At 31.9% G+C, this 22,125-nt stretch overlaps 3 protein-coding genes across 3 annotated transcripts; all 3 read right to left on the bottom strand.

Moving 5' to 3' along the window:
• Positions 1-4,215: 4,215 nt before the first annotated feature.
• Positions 4,216-7,222, bottom strand: LOC145070836 (peroxidase 11-like). Its single transcript, XM_079017794.1, has 4 exons — positions 6,968-7,222; positions 6,675-6,866; positions 6,420-6,585; positions 4,216-4,856 (listed from the first exon to the last, which is right to left on the bottom strand). The coding sequence occupies exons 1-4, from the start codon at positions 7,199-7,201 to the stop codon at positions 4,432-4,434; spliced, it is 1,017 nt and encodes a 338-aa protein (XP_078873920.1). The 5' UTR covers positions 7,202-7,222; the 3' UTR covers positions 4,216-4,431.
• A 2,907-nt stretch (positions 7,223-10,129) lies between these two features.
• On the bottom strand, positions 10,130-12,051 carry LOC145070009 (trigger factor). The gene is made up of 2 exons (XM_079016927.1): positions 11,923-12,051; positions 10,130-11,102 (listed from the first exon to the last, which is right to left on the bottom strand). The coding sequence occupies exon 2, from the start codon at positions 11,081-11,083 to the stop codon at positions 10,304-10,306; it is 780 nt and encodes a 259-aa protein (XP_078873053.1). The 5' UTR covers positions 11,084-11,102; positions 11,923-12,051; the 3' UTR covers positions 10,130-10,303.
• A 1,042-nt stretch (positions 12,052-13,093) lies between these two features.
• Positions 13,094-17,006, bottom strand: LOC145066481 (ceramide synthase 1 LOH3-like). Its single transcript, XM_079013753.1, has 6 exons — positions 16,772-17,006; positions 15,420-15,649; positions 15,001-15,156; positions 13,726-13,911; positions 13,464-13,648; positions 13,094-13,355 (listed from the first exon to the last, which is right to left on the bottom strand). Exons 1-6 carry the CDS (start codon positions 16,907-16,909, stop codon positions 13,324-13,326), a joined length of 927 nt encoding a protein of 308 aa, XP_078869879.1. The 5' UTR covers positions 16,910-17,006; the 3' UTR covers positions 13,094-13,323.
• Positions 17,007-22,125: the final 5,119 nt, after the last annotated feature.

Genomic DNA, 22,125 nt, shown 5'->3' with positions numbered 1-22,125 from the left:
CAAAGAGATCTAGGCCTTTTACACTTTAGGGCTAGGGTTTGGGACATGATGGCTCCTTCAATCACTCATCAACAGGGACTTTAATGCATTCCAACCCTTCTCCATTTCAGATCTGAGGTAGCAACCTCAGATCTAACCTCTAAACTCCAAAACACCAAAAGATATGATCTCTAACACCCCCAAAATGATGCATCTAAGAAATAACAGCTCAAAAACGAGATAATACCTCAAAAGAACGCCCCAACAGCAATGAAACTCGAATCCAAGCAAAGCCCCTTGCTCCAAGCCTCTTACCCTCAAGATTTCCTCAACAATTGCTTCTCCAAGCTTCCAAATGCAACTTGATCCACTCACACACGAAGGTTAGGGTATCTGGACTTGAGGATGAGTAAGGAAGCTGGGGGAAGGGATGTTATGTTCTTTATATAGGGCTCAACCCCGAGAATTAGGGTTTTCTCCACTCAGCGCCTACTCACCGAGTCCAGCCTTGGACTCGCCGAGTCGGCCACTTAACACGCGACCCTACTCACCGAGTCCACCCATGGACTCGCCGAGTTCCCTTTTCAATTTACTCTTTTAGCCCTTCAACTCTACTCTTGATATTTCGGGATGTTATAGTTTTCTACAATTAATTAATTTCACATTTAATTATGATAATATTTTCTTATAACTAATGTTTCTTATATGTTTATATGTGCCCCTAGGACATATATATTAGAAAATCCCATTGAATATTACGATATAGTAGTTATTTTAGTAAACATAAAAAACTAGGAAAAGTTTTGAGGATGCCATAGAAACGAAATTGGTCCATTTAGTTTTGTTGGAAATGCTTTGAACACTTTAAAAAGGAAAGTGACGAGGTAGCTTTCAAAATTTAGAGTAAATTACATGAATCGTCTTTCGTGTAATAAAAAATTAGGAAAAGTTTTGAGGATGCCATAGAAACGAAATTGGTCCATTTAGTTTTGTTGGAAAGGCTTTGAACACTTTAAAAAGGAAAGTGACGAGGTAGCTTTCAAAATTTAGAGTAAATTACATGAATCGTCTTTCGTGTAAGTGTAAAAAAACACGTTAAGTTCCTATTTTTATAAATTAACTCGGACCATTCCTCGTTTGTTTAAAACCTGTATGTTTCGTCCCTAACACGCATAAATGACCATATTTTTCTTTTCTATTTTTTTTATTTTTGTATTTATTTGTTATTTATTATAAAAAATATTTATTTACTGCCTTAAGAAATAAAAAGCCCTAAACCTTTTACACTAGTGATTAGATTTAGAACCGGAAAACCAGACTGAAACCAGAATCGAACCGAAACCGTTAGAACCGGAATACGTAAAACTAGTCCGGGTCCCGAGTTTAAAGAATGGCTCTATCCGGGTTTCGGGTCCTTCGGGTCCGGGCAAACCGGGTTTAAGAACCAGAACCGTGTTATAGAGTTGAGCATGAGTCGGTTTGGGTCGGTTTTGACCTAAAACCAAACCCAAAACCGACTTATCGGTTTTCAGAAATTTAGAACCCAACCCAACCCAAAACCGACGGGTTCGGTTTCTCGGTTTTTTGGTTCTTTTTGGTTCGGTTTTGGGTTTAAACCCAAACCCAATAGAAATCCCAAGTAATTCTTTGAAAGATGATAATCCTTTTATAGAAGTAAGGATGATCAATTTTTGTTACAAGGGGCGATGTGGGAATGAAGTTAGAATCAAGATGTTTTATATAAGAGATGATATGCAGGTTAGTTTGAACACCTGGACGATGTGGGATGGTTTTTAAAGGACAGCCAAAATAAATAAAACAAGCGAAATGTAGGCAATAAGTTTCGAACTTGGGACACCTAGAAGAATGTTGTAGCGCCTTAACCACTACACCAAGTTTGTTTTTTTGCTTCGAAGCCAACAAAAACAAATATATACATATATAAATCGCAGAATATATATATATTTCATAAAATTCGGTTTGGGTCGTGGTTTTTCTCGATTTTTGTATTTTATAAAACCGAAACCGACCCAATATTTTGGTTTTTAAAAAAAATCAAACCCAAACCGTCGGTTTCTATTACGGTTTCGGTTTTTCGGTTTCGGTTTTGTCGTTTTTTCGGTTTTCGGGTTTGATTTTGCTCACCCCTACTGTGTTAGGAACCGGAACCGGTTTCTATGGAAATTTTAAAACATGCATATCTCATTCGTTTGAACTCGGATTGACATGAAGTTTTTTCCATAGTATAGTTTATAGTTTTTACATGATTTTAGACTAAAATTTTGTCATTTTTGGGTATATATTCATTGACTTATAGTCTCTCAAAGTCGGGATATCAAAACTGAAAATTTTATGTTTTTCAACTTTTTTTTTGTATTCTGTGATAGTTTTAAAACATGCATATCTCATTCGTTGAAAGTCGGATTGACATGAGGTTTTTTCCATAGTATAGTTTATAGTTTGTACATGATTTTAGACTATAATTTTGTCATTTTTGAGTTTATATTCATTGACTTATAGTCTCTCAAAGTTGGGATATCAAAGCTGAAAATTTTATGTTTTTCAGCTTTTTTTTTATATTCTGTGATAGTTTTAAAACATGCATATCTCATTCGTTTAAAGTCGGATTGACATGAGGTTTTTTACAAAGTGTAGTTTATAGTTTGTACATGGTTTTAGACTATAATTTTGTTAGGTGTTTATTCATTGACTTATAGTCTCTCAAAGTCGGGATATCAAAGCTGAAAATTTTATGTTTTTCAGCTTTCTTTGTATTTCGTGATAGATTTAAAACATGCATATTTAATTCATTTGAAGTCGGAATAGCATGCGATTTTTTCCAAAGTGTAGTATAGAGTTTGTACATGATTTTAGACTATAATTTTGTCATTTTTGGTTTCATATTCATTGATTTATAGTCTCCCAAAGTTGGGATATCAAAGCTGCGATTTTTTTTCTCCACTTTATTTTTGTATTTTGTGAAATTCTAAAACATGCATTTGACCCACTTTACCCGGTTTCCGGGTTTTTCGGTTTTAGACCCACTTTACCCGGTTCCATTCGACCCACTTTGATATTTCCGTGTTTTCCGGTTCTAGACCCACTTTACCCAGTACCTTACCCGGAACCGAACCGAAACCAGTTCCTATATACCGGTCCGGTTTCCGATCCAAAAAAATCTCGTTAACCGGTTCCCGGGTTTTCCGAGTCCGGGTATACCGGTCCGGGTTTGGACCCACTCTCATCCCTACTTTACACCGTTCATAACCCGCCTTCCCCCCTTCTTATTCACTACGGTTCCCCTCTACCATCACCACCCACACCGGCCACCTGTATCACCTCCGACTTAGTACTCTGGCAACTCCAAGGCATCTTCGACCACTCCAAGACACCTCCGATTATGCCATCAAACCCTCACTCATTCATCACTCTACCTCCTCTCTCTCTCTCTCTCTCTCTCTCTCTCTCTCTCTCTCTCTCTCTCTCTCTCTCTCTCTCTCTCTGAAGACACCGACTTCTAGCGAACCTTGACGGAAGGAAGAATAGATCGACAAACTCGGACAAAAAAGACGACCGAGGAGGGAAAGGAGATGGTTAGAGAAGGGGATGAGTAACCCCAAACTCTAAATCATCATCGTTATCTGAAGTGTCAAAATTCAAACCCTCGATTGACATTTCCGGTATGCATCTGGAGGAGTCAATCATTGTACCAATCTAAAATTTTTATGCATTTGCTGGATTTAGAGAAATATTTAGAATTTTTTAGATTGTTTTGATATAATTTTTTGGGTTTACAAAAAGATTTAGGATTTTCTGATATTATTTTGATGCATTTTTTTGGATTTTGTGAATAAAAGGAGGGGAAATGAGGTGGTGGTTAGTAGCGGCAGTAAAAAGGGGTTTCCGATGGTAGTTGTGCACAGTTATGGTGGTGCTTCATTTTCCGGCACTGTGCATTATGATAAAATAATAATGTATTATGATACAAAATTTATTACTTATGATAATCAATAAATTAAGTTATATAGGGTAAACCTAATTAGGAGGCCCACTAATAAAATAATGAGATGTGGGTCGTAGATTATTTTCATGATGTATATACGGGCATCGTTGCTAGGTTGCTCACCTAGTCACCTAATTCAACTTCTTCTCACTCCTGGTGTTAACTAATTACACCATATATAAACGTTTAAATGATTGCAGTCGCACCTTAAAATCTCATAGCACCAAACTGAATTAACTTTAAGAACAATATAATATAATTTCCAGTAAAGATAATTAATGTGTTACATCTTGAACAAGAAAAGAATAAAATGAAAACCTTAATTATAAGTAACAAAATAGTTTAATTTGTGTTTCACCATCATTTGGCACTCACTTTTTTTTTTCATGCAAACAAAAACAAATTTCTTCTTGATCATAAGGATGGATTAATAATTAACACGACCATCTTTATGTGTTCACAAACCTGCAGTTCTTCCTAACTTCCCCATCAACATAAGTTTCAGGATTTGTAATGTTTCCCAGTTTCACCATGGATTCAGAAAACTGTGCGAAGAAAGCTATCTGATCTTCAGCATATTGTTTGACAAGCTTGCTTGTTTGTACTCCAAGAATGCTGGAATAAAGTTGTTGATCAGAGTTAAGAAGCCCTTCTCCTCTAAGAAGGATGTGGTAATAGGAGTTGTCAAAAAGATTAGGTGAGATATAGTCCATTGGTGCTTCGTTATTGTCTCTTCCCCCTGCAGCTGGACACGTTGACTTTAAGCTTTTTAGGTTTGACTCTGCGATTGTGTTCATAGTTGCTGTTGTTTGATAGTCTCCATAGATTCTTGCTCGATAGTTTGTACAACGAGCCTTACCGATTGTGTGAGCACCTGGTACATCATTTGATATTAATGTTGCAAAAGGTGTTTAGGGGATCCACAATTTGTTACCTTAGCATTCCATTTTTTATATAACTTTATCATTAATTTAATTTCTACAATGCATTTGAACATTATAAAATTTAATATAATCTGTTTAAAAAATATTTATTTTAAGAGTTTAATGATCATTAAACTTCAAATTTATTGAATGTCAACTTGACATCCTATTATATATGATTGAATTTAAATCATTGAATGATTAACTAATGACCATATTAAAACATGCATTTTTTATGCTCTTAGGATTTCCACGATGCATTAAGCGTGTAATGAATTTACACATCGTTAGTTTATTTTTCTTACAACTTTAGCAATTTTTCCTACAATGCATTGAATTCTATAAAATTTTAATGAAACATTTATTTTAAACTTAAAAAAGTTTCGTTTTTCCGACTAAACGTCCATTAAACTACATATTCATTGAACGCCAAATATTGTTGAGTTCAACACTTTAACCCATTAAATGTCAACTAAGAGCATCCACAATAGTGAGTTCAATGGGAGAGTTGAATGATGTGTCAAATCTATGTATCATTTAATGGATGAAACTTTATATTATAAGATGCCACATTTGCATTCAATGGATTTGGAGTTCAATGATCATTGAACACTTCAATGAGAAAAAAGAAAATTTTTAATTCTTAAATATCTACCATAATAAATGAAAATAACTTTGCCATATGTCCTCTTCTTATTCATTTGGACACATGGCATTTTCTAGAAATTTTAAAATTTTCTATTTTCCACTTGTCATTTTATTGTATTTTTGATTTTATTAAATTAAAATCCATATTTAATATATAAGGTAATATATATATATATATATATATATATATATATATATATATATATATATATATATATGTAAGGTATTTATTAGAAAATTGTTTATATATGTAATGTATCTAATGCATTAAAGTCTCATTAATTTTAATAATTCAAAAAAATTCTTATTTTTCTTATAAATTTAAAGTTTTCAAATTGTTAAAATTTTATATTTAATTTTTTTTAAATAAACCCATGTAATACACGGGTCTCACACCTAGTTTATTATAAATTACATTTTGTGTCATTCTATTAAACTTTGTAGAGTTCAATACATTGTAGAAAAAAAATAATAGAATTGTATGAATTGTAGAAAGATGATGTGACAATTCATTAAACTCTACAGAGTTCAATGAACTGTGAATGCCTTAAGCATTTCATCTCATTCAACTCTCCCGTAAACTATGCATTCAAGTCTTCTATGCATATTTTAGAGGCTCTTAGTTAAGTTAATTAAATGAACCTATGACTTTACACATAAGCACCTTTGGTCTACAAATCTGAACTTTTTGTCACAATTTTACAAAAAAATTGGTTACAAGGTGTCAAATCAAAGAGCATTTTATAAGTGTTAACCATTTATATACGCTTGGAGTCTAGCTAGTAGCATCTACCCTCAATGATGGGCTCATCAGGAGAGAAAATGCAAGACTCCACATATCTAACTAAGAGGGATTAACTTCTTACCAGAAAGTGCAACCATATCGGTGACAGAGAGGCTTTGATACATAAACTTAGAAATCATCGAAAGCAGCCCATCATTTGCACCTGGAATATTTGTTTCCACTTGCGAAAAGCTAGCAGTCTTGGAGTCTTTTCTCCCAACTGGGACATCCCAATAAGGCCCACCAACCTACACCATTAACAACATAAACAATATCATCTTGGAAAAAACAAAAAACACCATCTTTAACCTTAAAGATACATAGCATATGAACTTACGAGCACAGTTGCATCTCTTGCAGCAATAGTAAGAGCATCAGCGCATGAAACTATTCCAGGACACTCAGATTCAAGCGTGTTCTTTATCCTATCGATGATTTCAAAACCTTTCAAAGCATTTAAATTAGTCGGAGCTTTCTTTTCTCCTTGTAACGTGTATGTATCATCTAGCAACACCGATCCATCACAACCCTACATCGTTCAAATGAATCATGAAATCTTTAAATCACAAAACTGGAATGATAATGAAAGAAAGAAATTGAAGAAGCTTCGGATCATCATCATAAACAGACCTGCACGAAGCAGTCATGGAAGTGTAAACGTAAGATGAAGGCTGCATTTCGAAGATCAGATTGCACAGCACACTCCATTTCTTTCCTGACAATAGCTTCGGCATTTGGACATGTAGACTTGTAGTAATCTAAAGACAATGGAGGGTCAGATGCATGCAAGAATGTGAGGCAACATAGGCTGAAAACTGAAAGAATATTGAAGATGATGATCATCATGGTTGATTTGATTTCCATTTTGTTTGTTGGTTTCTTGGGTTGTACTTTAATTAAAATGGTTGCGACTGAGGCTATATAATAGAGTAATACGTGTGAAAATATAGTTTTAGTCAAAGAAGATGGAACCACTATTGGCTAACCAAATTAAATTTGCAAGTTGTGTGTAAGAAAGAGGGAATTAGCAAAACAAGCTACCAAATTCAACTTTCCTTACGACATATTTGTTTTTACCATTTCAACTTATCTACACAATTGTCTTAATTCCTAGCTATCTCCCCTTTTGGTTCGAAAGACTTGCATTGATACCTCGAATTGTGAGCATCATTTTTCAAATGATTATTGCTATTGTGACTTCAATTTTTAGTAAAAATATAGAATTAGACCTACATTAAAAGGCCTCCGTTCCCTTGCTTTTTGAGGCTATTTTTGGTTCTAGGCAAATAATTAAGTTTAGCCTTGACTAAAGGAATTGGCGTGTTGTAAATTTAAATAATAGAAAAATAGTAGGAGCTAAGGTTCTTGTACATGTAGCAAGAGAAGTGTTAATTACATCATATTGAAGATTCTATTTGATTCTGGAATTAATTACTTTATATGATTTGATTACCAACCTTCAACAATACGACTCCAAATATGTTCATCCTTAATTTCCATAGCTCCTTAACAAATATTATTTGTTTAAAATATATTTTTAAAGACAATTCTGAAAATTAATTAAAAAAAATTCAATAGTTTTTTCTTAAATGATACATGAACTATTTTTTAAATTTGAAGTTTTTTTTTTAAACTAGGAACAAACTTTTTAAGTGAAAAGATTGAAACCGAAACCGGTTGGAACCGATTAGTGGTACTCGGTCTGGTTCCCCCAATCCATCATTTTCGGTTTTCGGTTATTTTGGTTCCAGTCCGATTCTGGTTCCGAACACTTTCTTAAATAGAACATTTCATAGTGGAACCAAACCTGAACTGGAACTTGTTGGAACAGGTTAATGATAATCAGTCCGGTTTTCGGTTTGTCATTCAATTCAACTCTTAAAAGAAGTTTTTGTTAAAAGCTAAAGTTTCTTCTTCCAAACCTTTGATGCCAAACACACTCTAACTCTACAAAAATCCTAACTCTACAAAGTTTTGAATTATCACTAACATTACCACTTTGTCAGTTAGTTTATTGTCCATCAAACTCTAACACAAATTTATTATGTAAAATAATTAAGAATGTCGACCATGTTTTTTCTCAACCATTCCAAATTCATTGTATGTGAACTTTGACATTTCATCTCACTAAAACCATTTTACTGAACCATGTATTAATTGTGAATACTCTTATACTATACAAAAATAATAATTAAAAAAGAAAGATTTCACTTATAATACCGCTAATAAATACTAATTTAAAACTGATAAACCTTTTTATTGGACTACTTGACGAAAGATGGTAAAAACAAATATACATAAATTGACTAAATATTATACTGTAAGTAAATTGAAAGAATAATCTTTTGAGTTTCATGATTTTTTTAACTTTTGGGACCTAAACTTGCATTTTTTTTTTTTAATTTTTTAAATATGGTTTTTGTCGTCGTGTACCTCCCTATTTAAGGTAGGTTCATATTTTTAAAGATAGATTCTAATATTTTTTTTGTATATTATTTGTAGTAAGTTTTAAAAAAGTTAAATGGATCAAACGACACATCTTAACATATATTAAACTCGCCCCTGTTTCTTATATTTTTAGAAGAACTGAAATGTCAAATATTCAACCATGATAACAATTTTGATAGATAGATTTTAAAAAATTATCATCAATAATTCTGATAAATATTATTTTCCTAACAAAACCGATGAAAAAAGATGGATAACTCATAACTAATTTTAGAATAAGGTAAAAAGGATATATTAATAAGCAACTTTAGTTATATTGTTGCAACTAATGTGATAGTCATTCTCCAAACTAACTATTGAACTCTTACATAATCTATGAATCACAATCAAAATCACTTTATCCATACATTACAAACCAATTATCCGTTCAAACTAGACCCGTCAATTTGATACATGACACGATACATGACAAGTTTTCCATGTATGAGTTTTAGAAATTCACGTTTCGTGTCTATTCATGTCGATACGAATTCTAAATTTGTGTTTCGTGTCTTACACATGTCAAATACGAATTTACATGTTTAAACATGTATATGACATGAATTAAATTAACCACTTGTATTGTTGTAGAAGATATGGTAGATAACCTATTGACCCATGTTCAAATCCTAGCACTACTCAGTCTCTGTGGTCATGGAGGTTCACCTGCAGTGACTCCATGACATGAGGCATATACTAATGTTCACAACGGGAGATTAGTCGGTGCACAAAAGCTGGCCCGAAAACCCTCAGTAGGGAAGTTCCCTTTCCAAAAAACACATGAATTAAATTTGTGACACGTAACATGTAAAAACACATATATGAACATGTGACACGTATATACATGTACACACAAATTAAATACATGAACTGATTTTAATTACGTATCTTGTTAGTGTTTGATACCCAAAACACATTTTACAATTCATGACTGACACGTATACACTACAAAGAGCACAAGAACACGAATAGTTAGTTCTAGTCTAAACCCCAAAAAGTTGATTTCTTTAAAAACCAATCACGCAACACTATCAAAAGTCTATACCATGTGACATAAAAATCAGATATTCAGCCGTCTTTTGTTCACCCAAACCCCTCAAACCTTAGGGCTTCAAACTGATTATTACGACTTTAATTAAATAATCAATTTTATAACATACATCATTTCACTCCTAGAAAGAAAAATAAATAAATAACAAAATCATATGCCTATGAGTTATGGCAATCAACAACAACAATGTGGCTTCACTTACACACATCTTAATTCAACAAGTTACCATAGAACTAAACAAATATGCCAACTCATAAAACAAAGACCAACAAGTTTAAATTACTAGTCTTGCATGAAGGAAAATTAAACAAAACAAAATCCATATTTTTTTTTTTTTCTAAACAAATCAAAAACCCATATTCAAGACTCATCTCATAAGTCATAACCTAAATTCTTAATAAACATAGTGTATAAACTATAAAGTATAACTAAGTGTATAATTCAGAATCAAAGTAATGATTCTTAAGACCAAACTTCAACCCTTCATCTTCACCATTATCATCAAATCTAACTTCCATTCCATTGAAAACATCTTTAAGCAATAAACTTTTAACCATTGATGTAACAGAGCCACCAACCTCCGGCCATGTCACACACAAAATTCCCTTTATACCCTTCATCTGGCACCGTCCCAACAAAGCAGCACCCAACCCTTCAACAACACTTCCTGAGGGCAAATAGTCCAAGCTTTTCAACAATGGAGCTCCTTTTCTTTCAGCTGTTGTCTCTAGCTTCATTGCAAATGTATCATCTGTTGAGATTCTTCCACGAAAGTTACGCCTTTGAATCGAATCAAGAATCAAAACCCTTTTGGGAAGAATATGTTCGCCAATTAGGGTTTTGGCAATCGCATGTGTTCTTTCTGAAGGAACTGAGTATTGGAAGTTTGCAAGGATTATGGAGTCATTAATGGCGTATAAGTTGCAAGATTTGTCTTTTGGAGATGGGGTGATGGTGTTTCCTGAGGGGGAGATTTCGGGTAGAATTAGGGTTCCGATTAGGGTTTTTGAGGATAGGTGGTGGAGTAAGGAGAGAGATGGGGGAGAAAGGGCAATGATTAGGAGAGAGGGTTGAAGGGTAGTTTTGGAATTTGGAGAAGAGAGGAATAAGAAGGGGGATGGGAGGGGAGGTGAGGGTGGGGTGAAGTTATTGAGATCTTCTAAGAAGAATCTTGAAGGAGGTGGTTGTTCTGTTAGTACATCTTCCATGTCTTTCTTTGATTATTACCTTGAATTTATTTATGCAAGAATATGTGAGATATAAATTATAATCAGAATAGATGATTTCATATCACTTTAGGTCCAAGTGTGATCAATACATAGATTGTAAGTTGATGAAAGCAAGCATATGTAAAAGATACAAAATTTATGGAATTGGGTCATTCAATATGACCTAATGATGCATACAAAAGGGTAACAATGTCTAACTATTGTAAAAACACCATTTTTCAGAGTAGTCAAACATGGCATCATGATGAATTCCATGTCAACTGATGACTTCAGTATTCAGATACTGATACGTAACATTGGGCAAAATCAAAAGTTCTTGGGAAGAACAACTAGAAACTTACAATGAGTACTAATTTAAACATCCTAGGTCTAACTCTAGTTAACAGAGGCTTATAATTAGGTAAACCATTATCACGTTGTTCTTTCTCTTGTAAATCGATAAAACAATTCCAATTATAGCTGATTTAACTTTCCTACTGACTATATGAGATCAAAATCAACGAGAATACACCATTTAGTTATATTCGTGTTGTTAAACTTACCTTTCTAGTCAAACAAATCATACAAATAAACATAAAATAGTTCAGAATTTTTTGACCTCGGACCCTAATCCATCTACTACTTTGCTCAGCTACACCATCTACAATTCAACTAAACTACTTATCAAAGCGTTGATTAGTTCAGAACGTAAACGTCTACTCGATCACGACACGAAAGCGGGAGAAAAACCCTTACAAGAAGTTAATCTCCAGATTTCGTGAGCAGAAAGAAACGATTGGATTGTAATTAAATTGCATTAGAACTGAAAGAAAACATACCGATTACAATCGAGCCGGCGTCTATTAATCAAAATTAGAGCAGTGAAGTGAAAAGCTCCGGCAGAAATCCGGTAATGGCCACTGAAATCTGCCTTGAGGTTTCAAGGTTGCCTCTTTTATGCATTTCGTCTTAATCGGGATAATTTGTTTTCCATCTTTGGTCCCTGAAGTATTTGGGTATTGTTAGAAAAGCCCCTTTTTTCTATACATATTATTCTGATAGCCACCTTAAAATTTTACATTGTTTAAGTTGGGTCCTTCAATATTGAAAGTGCAAATACTTCTTTGAAACTATTTTAATAAGCTTGTTGACAAGAAGTTGTATTTTCCAATGATGATAGATGTAGAAAATCATAAAAATATGTTTAACTTTTAGTTATTTGGTTGTTTTATATATATATATATATATATATATATATATATATATATATATATATATATATATATATATATATATATATATATAGACAAACGATAAAATTATTTGTCTTCTTTAAACTTTAGATATACTATAAATAACAATATATATTATTTCTATAAAAAAGTTATTCTTACATCAACTTGTTTCTGCAAAGGGTTGTTCTTACAATAGCTTTTCAACTGCCCACACTATCTAACCCCAAAAAACATCACATGTTATGTAAATCCAAACAAATTCTTGAATAATTCTTGGATTTGAATCTATAATTGGATTTGCCTAATGAATACGAATCTTATAAAAAGTTTAAACTTCCACATTACAATTGCTAAGACTCAACCTTTGACAATTAATAATCATTCACATACAACTAAAAAGAAACGACTATAATACAATGTAGGTTTATCATGTAAAACCCATTTAAAGCAATTCGAATCACCCAAAACCCACAAGATGCATGATACACCAATTAAAACCTAGATAAAAGGAAATAGCTTTCACATAATGGGCAAAAGAAGAACCCTAGAAACCAATAATATAAAGTGAAAGCAAAATGAAAAAAAGTTTGAATCGATTGCAAAATCTACTAATGGTACATGAATGAAGTTGATCCAAGAATCCCACCAAGATCAATTCCTTGGTGATTATAAAAGTCTCTTCAAAACCTAAAAAACTATCAACAAACTACAAAAAAAAAAAGTTAAAAAAAAAAAAAAAATAGAAAAGATAACTTGTCTGCAAACTAGCATGCAATGAGGAAAGATCGACTTTTTTTTTTATAGCAATTTGAATCTCTCTATCTATACAAGTCTTTCCCTCACTAGTCACACAGATTTAAGGTTGATTGAAAAAACATCCCTCCACCTGCAAATTAATAATAATAATAATAACAAAACAACTGAATCCATAAAGATCTTAATACTTTTTAAATATTAGACTCCCATCCCACGTTGACTTCATTTTGACTTCCCTCTCATCACCAATCAATCTTCATGTTCTTTATCACTATCCGAATCTACAAACATCACAATAACAAAAAAAAATATGGTAAATTACACAAAACGGTTATTACTTATTATATTTATATTTTATAGTTAAAAAAATTTAGAAAAAAAAAACATACCAGAGCGAACATCATCACTAAGTTTGCCTCTATCTTGAATTTGTTTGACAAGCATGCGATACATAAGGACCCACCAGTAAACATGAAGAACAAGTAAGCAGAAAAGAAGGGTGTTGAAGACATAGTAATACATGGGCCCCTCTTTAACATGTTTCTCTTTATCCAATGTTTGAACAACTTCATAACTGCAATTATCAAATCATTATTAGTATAATAAAAATTTGGAATAAAAAAGATTTTTTTTAAAAAAAAATGTAATAACCTTGTACTCCATAAGATCCAAAAAGGATAATAAATAAGGCGAAGAAGCACCCATGAAATTACAAACAAAATAAATGAAAAGCTTGCAAGTGCTTCAGCTCCACTGTATTTAGACATCTTTCCAACTTCAAGAAACACATCACTTGCATCATGAAGTGCTAAAACAACCGATCCAGCTCGTGCAAACCTACACAAATTATTTTTTATTTTTTCTTTTTTTTTTAAAAAAAAAAACATGAAATAGCAACATACTTATTATATTTCTTTGCACATTATTTATAGCAACATAATAGCAATGTACTTATATTTTATTACGGGTAAATACCACAAAACTCACTAAGTTTACACCAAAATTCTAATTTCACATTGTGTTTTCCGATTTGTTACAATTCTGACCGCTTGACCGGTCAATCTGGTTTTGATGATGTGGCATGATGACGTGTCAAAATTGAAAAAAAAAAAAAGGGAAATCTCCGATAAAGTCTCAATATTTGGGATCAGTTTACAGTTTAATCCCAACTTTGATTTTTTGAATAGAAAAGTCTTGATTATTTTATATTTTGCCTAAATTAATGAAATAGTCCATATTTTTTTTCAAACTAGAAAATGACAGATTATCGTATAAAATTATATAATCGGGACTTTTCTGTTCAAAAAATAAATGTTGGGATTTAATCGTAAACTGACCCAAAATATTGGGACTTTATCAGAGATTTCCCAAAGAAAATGTTATTGTAAGACATTAAATTTTCACTTTTTTCAATTTTGACACTATGTTTTCATTTTTTTTTCAATTTTGAGACTCAATTTTTTTGTTCCAAATTGATCATCATTTTTCTTTTGCTGTTTTGATGACGTGACACTCCATTTTTGTTCCAAATCGGACATCATTTTTTAAATTCCATTTGAAACCGTATAAATATTTTTTTGTACATTTGAAACCATATAAATATATTTTTTCATTTAAAATCCATAGTTTTTGTATAAATACAAGGTTTTTTACATTCAAACCATAATGTTATGTATAAATTATAAGTATGTAATTATATTATAACCGTATTTTCATGTACTATTTGGTTATGTGGCACTGACATGGCATGATGATAGAATAACACAAAACCATATTTGGGATAATCCAAGAAAACTTAATTTGGATTTCATGCAAAATCGAATATTCAGAAACATCATTTTTTTTCAATTTTAATTTACGTTGCTATTATGAGTAAATAAATATAAAAAGTATGTGGCTATTATGGGGATCTAATGGTGGAGATACCTGCAAATATAAGACATTGCAATGAGGATAGCAGTTGCAACATGATGCCCCATGGAAACACCAAAATCGGATCTTCTTGTTTCCCAGAAAATCAAAGCAAAGATGGAGTAGGTGTAGAATCCACCCGTATACATGTAAAGTCCTTTCAATTTCAGCCTGAAAATTAATTCAGAATTGTTAAACCAAGGAAGATGACTTAGTATAAACGATGGGAATCAAAAGGGTATTTTGGTCTTTTAACAAAAACGAAGAATGAAATTGAATTCCTTCAACCAAATGGTGAAATTGTTGGAATCCATCAAACATGGGATTTGAAAGATGCAAAAGGAATTGGATTTATGTGTGTGTTTGTTAAGGAAACATGTGATGGAATGGAATCATGGATTCCAATGGAATTGGAATTTGGGAGGAGGGCTTACTTCATTTTCTGATCAGGCCATCTTTGATCTCCAGGGCCTATCCAGAAATTGTTGGTGTTAGTCGCCCAAGGTTCATTATACGTTACAGCAAGGGCTAGGATTTCTGCTGAAAGATAATAAACACATTTCCATGCTGATTCTTTAAATTTTCTTATCTTTTTATTCCTGTCATCTGTCTCAACATCCAACTTCTGCTGCCCCTTGTTAAATATTAACCACCTACCTACACGCTGCAACAATCATAACACAAAAAGGGTAAAATCGTCATTTACTCACATTCTTTGAAACGAAAAGAGAAATAAGTCTTGATTATCATCCCTTATTGGTTTCAAGATTCGAATTGTGCCCTTTTATTCTACCTATTTATCCAAATCCCAACTGGGTTTCTAGCTTTATCTTATACACAGAAGGGTAAAATGGTCATTTACTAAAATTCAAACCGTTTATCCAGTCAGGTTTGTGTATTGATTGTCTTTATAAGTTTCCAAGACAATCAATAAAGAAACAACTTTTTTTATTAATCGTCTTTAAAAGCTTCAAGATATGTATTCCTCCTTTTTATGTCCTAAATATGATCTTATTTATGCAAATCCACCTGGTTTTTTGGCTTGTCTTTTCTACACAAGGGTAAAATAGTCATTTGCTCACACTCAAACCATAGCATGTATTCAAGTAATGCTACCTCAGTTATACACTTATACCAAATCGCTATAGATATCAATATTGTATAAACAAATAGGCATAAATATGTAACTGTTATTATCAAGGACATAGATGTATCATCATCATCTTCAAGCTTTCTTTAAAATTATGTTTCCAATTAATGTTACATACCATATCCAAGTAATGGACTGCTCAAACCCTAAAATAATTTACCTAAAACATTAGGAATCTATGTAAATTTGAAGCTCCAGTTAGTTTCCATTTAACTGAGCCACCATCAAAAGTAATGTGGGCCTATAAAAACTTAAAACTTTTTCTTGGATAGATAACCTTTTGTTCAAAAACTTACATGTGAATGAGCTAATATTCTGTTCTTTCACTAAAGATAAGTGTGACTTGTTCCTCATAGTCACTTTCCATGGTTGTTTACTTGATATGGACTTTAATATTCTATTATAAACCAATTCAAACTTCAATACCAATTTTTCCAAAAATAACCTCATATCCCTTTTGGGATTGGAGGGCTTCCAAGCATATATACTTAGTATAAAGTTTCTCGAGAAAAAGACAATCAATGGAGCTAGTGTTTACACCAAGCTGATTGATTCGATCTAATTCGTTATTACTACTGATGAAATAGCAAAAGAAATCGATGAAATAAGTAGATGAAGAACAAAATCTACAATTACCTCAAAAACTAATCTGTCGAGGAAAAATCTAACAGTTGGGAAGAAGATAGCAAAGACAGGAAGAGCTGCGAAATCTCCATAGGTTGGATATGATTCGTGTTCAAAGTTAATTGAGTTTAGAACATCGACGATACCCATGTCGAAACCTACAGGTTCCAGTTGAGTTGTGCGCAAATCCACCCAGATGAATAATGTGATCCCGATGGGTTTGCTAGCGGAGATATGGAGATTGATTCGATATGCGTCAACGATCCATTAATAAAAGAAGTGAAGTTTCAAAAAAGTCCTTCGACTTCTCTAACTTTTTATTTTTGACACTCAACTTTTGTACTATGCATTTGGAAAGGGAACAACTTTTGCCACTCAACTTTATTTTTGCCACTCAATAATGTGATCTTGATGCTAGTAAGTGATCTTGACGCTAGTAAATGGAAATTTAGGAGGAAATTTAGGAAGGGAAATTGTATAAACGGTCATTTTAACAAAAACTATATATATATATATATATATATATATATATATATATATATATATATATATATATATATATATGAAGGTATGGTTTTTGTGTATTAAACCGTGAATTTAATATATTAAGTTGTTAATTTTGTGTATTAAATTGTGAATTGTTTGTATTAAATTATGAATTGATTGTATTAAATTGTGATTTTTTTATGAATTTTATGTTAAAATATGAATATTTGGATTAATTTTCTTGTGAGTATTTTTTGTAGAGTAAATATGTAATAATGTATTAGTTTTTATAATTATGCATTAAATTCTAAATTAGTGAATTAATAGGTTTATTAAACTATGGATATAATATTTAAGCTAACAATGCATGATTTTATCTACAAATTTGGTTTGAAAAAAATGATGGTTGCGACGTTGACATAAATGGTTGGTGTTGACGAGTGGTAGTTGGTGGTGGTGGTGGTAGAGTCTGGGTTTGACTCTCCTAAACTAGTGAATTAGTGATATTATGATTGTATTTAAATTGTAAATTTTGTGTATTAAACTATGAATGGACTGTATTAAATTTTAAATTTTTGTATAATTTTTGTGTTAAAATATGAATCGATGTATGAATGAAAATTTTAGACTGCAAAAATCACAATTTTTCCCTTTTCGTACCAAAAAGACAAAAAAAAAAGGATTTTAACATGTTTAATAAGTATTATGTACATATTTACTTATAAAATGGGGTTCTTCTTAATCTTTTGTGGTTCTCATTTTAACCACTCCCTATATATATATATATATATATATATATATATATATATATATATATATATATATATATATATAAAATGAATATGTGGTTGTTATGTACCTAAGATTAGGTATAGAACCTTTTAAACGACATAGTTTTAAACAAAACAAATCCAATTTCATTTTCACTTAGTTTTGTTTTAATAGAATACCATTAAATTAAGTTCAATTATAGAATGAAAAAGATCAACTATATATATTTTTATTACAAATAATTATTGAAGTTTATAGAGAAAATAAAAAACCAATATTTTTTAACGAATATAACTCAAACATTTTGTCTTTCAATTTGAAAAACTATATCCAATGATTTTGTGAAAGTCTTGATTAAGTTATGACATGTTCTTCTTTCATCTTGTATTCTCTTAGTTTTCATTTAGAATTTAATAGGTTGATTAAATGGTCACGACTTTTAATGCTTTAAGTTCTTAGAAATAATGAAGAAAAAAACATAAATTCGATCGATTTAGTAAGTCACATGATTAAGGAAGAATAGTAAAAGAGATATCATGATTAGTTTGGATATAAATGGATCAAAACTACATTGTTTTGAGGGTTCTATATATAAGCTTAGGTACATGACAGCCACATATTCTCTAAGACCATATATATATATATATATATATATATATATATATATATATATATATATATATATATATATCAAGGTTGTAAAAATCGTTTGACGGTAGCTCGACGGTCAATTGGTGTTAAGGGATTAATTAGTTTTGGCGGGGATTAATCGAGGATTAATCGGGGACCAAAGATTATTAATAAAATATTAAAATTAATTACATATTAATATATTTTAAGAAAAACTAGTACTTCAAAATTAGAAAATAAGAAAAATTGTAATTTGGAAATTTGGAAATACGAAAATATGAATATTTTGGTATAATATTCGAAATTTTGAAAATTTGAAATTTTGGAGTAAAAAAAGAAAGTTGGTTTTTTGAATTTTTTTTTAAATTTTTTGACCTTTTTTTTTGACTTTTTACGACTTTTTTTACTTTTGTTGACTTTTGTTGACCGATTAATCCCGCCAAGGCCGATTAATCCCGCCAAACCCAATTAATCCTAAATTTCCGATTAATGCTTTAATCCTCGACAGTTGGAGAACGCCAAGCGATTAATCTACATTTAATCGCCGATTAATCCTGATTTTTGCAACCATATTATATATATATATATATATATATATATATATATATGTATATATATATATATATATATATATATATATATATATATATATAAAACCTTACCTTCAACTAAGTAATTCGTAATTATCTCTTATCAAACTGCTTTAAAATAGTTTCTTAGAGAGTCGGCACGAAAAAAAAAGTTTAACAACCTGCATGTTTACCTTCACAACCTTAGGCGAACTAACCCACATACTTACACTTACATCAAAACTGATTTGATGGATCGTTTTGAAGCTTGTTTTGTGGCTATTGGATGAGTGATATATTTGTTTTTTTTGTATTTTTTCTATTGTTTCTTTAAAATTGATAATGTTTCTACATCTAAACTAATTCTTTTTTGTTCCCAAAAAAATACAGGTTCATGCATTCATAGGCTGCTTTTTGCCTGTGATCTTTGTGATCTTCATAGGTAGTGTCCCTTTTAGAGGGGACTACCTAAAAACAATGTTTGTAGCGGTTGCTATCGACGGGAACAACCAAGTCCTCCTTATAGCATTTAGTTTGGTTGTGGAAAATAATCTCTAGTGTTGTACTTGGTTCCTTATGAGGTTAATAGAAGCTCTTAGACGAGGTATGGAAGTATCGTTCATAACAAATATGGAAGATGTCGTTAGTTCTTGCATAGAACATGTATTGCCTGATTCTTATCATGTGTATTCTTCTAAAAGTGTGTTCAAGTATATTCGCACATGAGGCGTCTCTGGCATAACATTACAACATTTGTTATGGATGACATCCAACTCATATACCGTGTCTGATTTTGAAGAAAACTTTCGTCGGCTAACCCTGATGCTCGAGAAGTGCTTTCCAACATCGGTCATGCGAAAAGGGCAAGAGCCTATTTCCCTAACATCCGTTGGAATGTAGTCAACATTGATGTTCCTTATTTTTTATGTGTTATCAGTAAATCAATACAATGTACCGATAATAATGCTTAGAGAGGCAATCCGTGACTACATTCAACGGACTTTCATTGAATGCAGTTTAATGGCAAGTAAAATATCGGGTGAAATATTAAATTTATTTAATTACTTGTATAAGAACTCTATTTGATCATATTTACTTTTCAACGAGTTTGACTACCATACTCACCCTGTATGTTGTAATGGTGCTTCATAAAAGGATGCAAAAGTCTGGTCGGTGGCAAGCAAGAAAGATCCCGCCAGAGATCCCGTCTCCGCTCCCGTACGACATTTATCGAGTTTTTGATTTAAAAAAAACTTTTTTTGTTGATCTGAACTGTCATACATGTTCATGTGGGAAATGATGTAGTCTGGGTATAGCGTGCGGTCATGCTATTACGACATCACGTCATTCGAACATTCATGAATTACCTTATATGGTTCAGACCTATTATCGGGTTGATGTGTTTCAGACTACCTACTAAACACAAACTATGCCCTTTGATTCCAGTTTTATTGCCAATGTAATTGCAATTAATTCTGTTTGTAATTGATTTGCAGTGTGTAATGAAAAATATTATTATTTCCCTAATATTTGTTACATATTACAAAGATAGAAAAAACATAATTTACCAATACCATAGTAATACTAATAAACAAGAAAACATTCATATTAAAAAGATTAATAAGCGTTACAGAAGGGAAACTGATGAACATAAAACTTACAACTTGTACACAACAATTCCAAAAAAGAAAATCCAACTATAAATTAACACTATCTTCAAGTGCATATTTTGGGTTTCAAGTTTCTTCTTCGATCGAAATAAGTAATTGATTATCAACGAATTATTGTCTGTTGCTTTTCCAACCCAACAAATAAACCCAAACTGTGATCCCTGAAAATTTAAGATCAAACACACGATGTATATTGTGTAAATTGACATTAATTCAAAGAAAATATAACCCACATACCTCTTTAGGACAAGAGTAAAAAATCCGTCCAGGTTTATTTCTAGTCGTTGATTTCCTTATAATACCTTGAGAGCCACAATCGCATTATGCCATTTCTTTGGATTATGAGAAATGAATTTTTAGTAGTAAATTTAAGAGTTTAGACGCTTGAATTCCTTTATATAATTATCACATTTACTACAATTATGATTCTTGACACTATTCTGGAAACACATTCCGGAGGCACATTCCAGAATTGATATTTCGGACCCTAAATTCGGAACAATAATTGTCATAGATTCATGACATATGTCTATTCATTCCAAACAGTAAAAGTCATAGATTCCTAACATATGTGTAGCACTTCCAAACAATAAATGTCATAGATTTCTGATAGTATTTCAGACTCTTATTCTGGAGCCACGTTCCGGATCGGCTATTTCGAGCCATTGTTCTAGACATTGATTTTATACGTAATTATCATAGATTCCTGACATATGTGTAGTCATTTCCCAACAGTAAAATTCATAGATTCCTGACAGTATGTGTAGTCATTCCGAACAGTAAATGTCATAGATTCCTGACAGTATTTCGGACACTCATTCCAGAACCCCATTCCAGAGCCACTTTCCGAAATGGATATTTCGGAAACTTATTCCAGACATTGCTTTTGGACCTTAAAATGTACCTAGCATGCATCCTCAATGTTGAAATAGAATCAGAATGAGTTCACCTCACAATGGTGTTTGGCATTGTGAATAAGAAGATTGTTATGTTTGTTGAGATAATAACCCGTTTCCGGAAGGCCTAGATTTCCCACTCCCAAATAAAATGTCTGATGACATTTTCCAAGCTATGAAGGTTGCTGAAGAAGAAAGCGAAGGGGACTCTGAATGAAGTCACACACTAAATCAGCATGCAGAAGATCTAGCAGAACAAGTAAATGAAAAAGAAAAATGGGTTGTTGAAGCTATGAAAGAAGTGAAACAAGATAATAAGTGAATTGAAAATCAAATGCGGAGAT

The sequence above is a fragment of the Lactuca serriola genome, chromosome 8 (assembly GCF_051521515.1).
Source record: "Lactuca serriola cultivar US96UC23 chromosome 8, Lser_US96UC23_V15, whole genome shotgun sequence".
Lineage (NCBI taxonomy): Eukaryota > Viridiplantae > Streptophyta > Magnoliopsida > Asterales > Asteraceae > Lactuca > Lactuca serriola.
Note: the sequence above shows the minus strand (reverse complement) of the source record. Positions and strands in the feature narration are given on the sequence as shown.

What these genes read in the sequence shown, in the direction of transcription:
- LOC145066481 (XM_079013753.1), bottom strand. Translation starts at nt 16,909, where the DNA reads ATGGGTATCGTCGATGTTCTAAACTCAATTAACTTTGAACACGAATCA. An exon ending in TCGACAGATTAGTTTTTGAG is followed by an intron (nt 15,650 to 16,771) that starts GTAATTGTAGAT and finishes TGATTGTTGCAG; the next exon opens with CGTGTAGGTAGGTGGTTAAT. An exon ending in TGGATCTTATGGAGTACAAG is followed by an intron (nt 13,649 to 13,725) that starts GTTATTACATTT and finishes TGATAATTGCAG; the next exon opens with TTATGAAGTTGTTCAAACAT.
- LOC145070836 (XM_079017794.1), bottom strand. Translation starts at nt 7,201, where the DNA reads ATGGAAATCAAATCAACCATGATGATCATCATCTTCAATATTCTTTCA. An exon ending in TCCATGACTGCTTCGTGCAG is followed by an intron (nt 6,867 to 6,967) that starts GTCTGTTTATGA and finishes TGAACGATGTAG; the next exon opens with GGTTGTGATGGATCGGTGTT. An exon ending in CGATATGGTTGCACTTTCTG is followed by an intron (nt 4,857 to 6,419) that starts GTAAGAAGTTAA and finishes ATGATGTACCAG; the next exon opens with GTGCTCACACAATCGGTAAG.
- LOC145070009 (XM_079016927.1), bottom strand. Translation starts at nt 11,083, where the DNA reads ATGGAAGATGTACTAACAGAACAACCACCTCCTTCAAGATTCTTCTTA.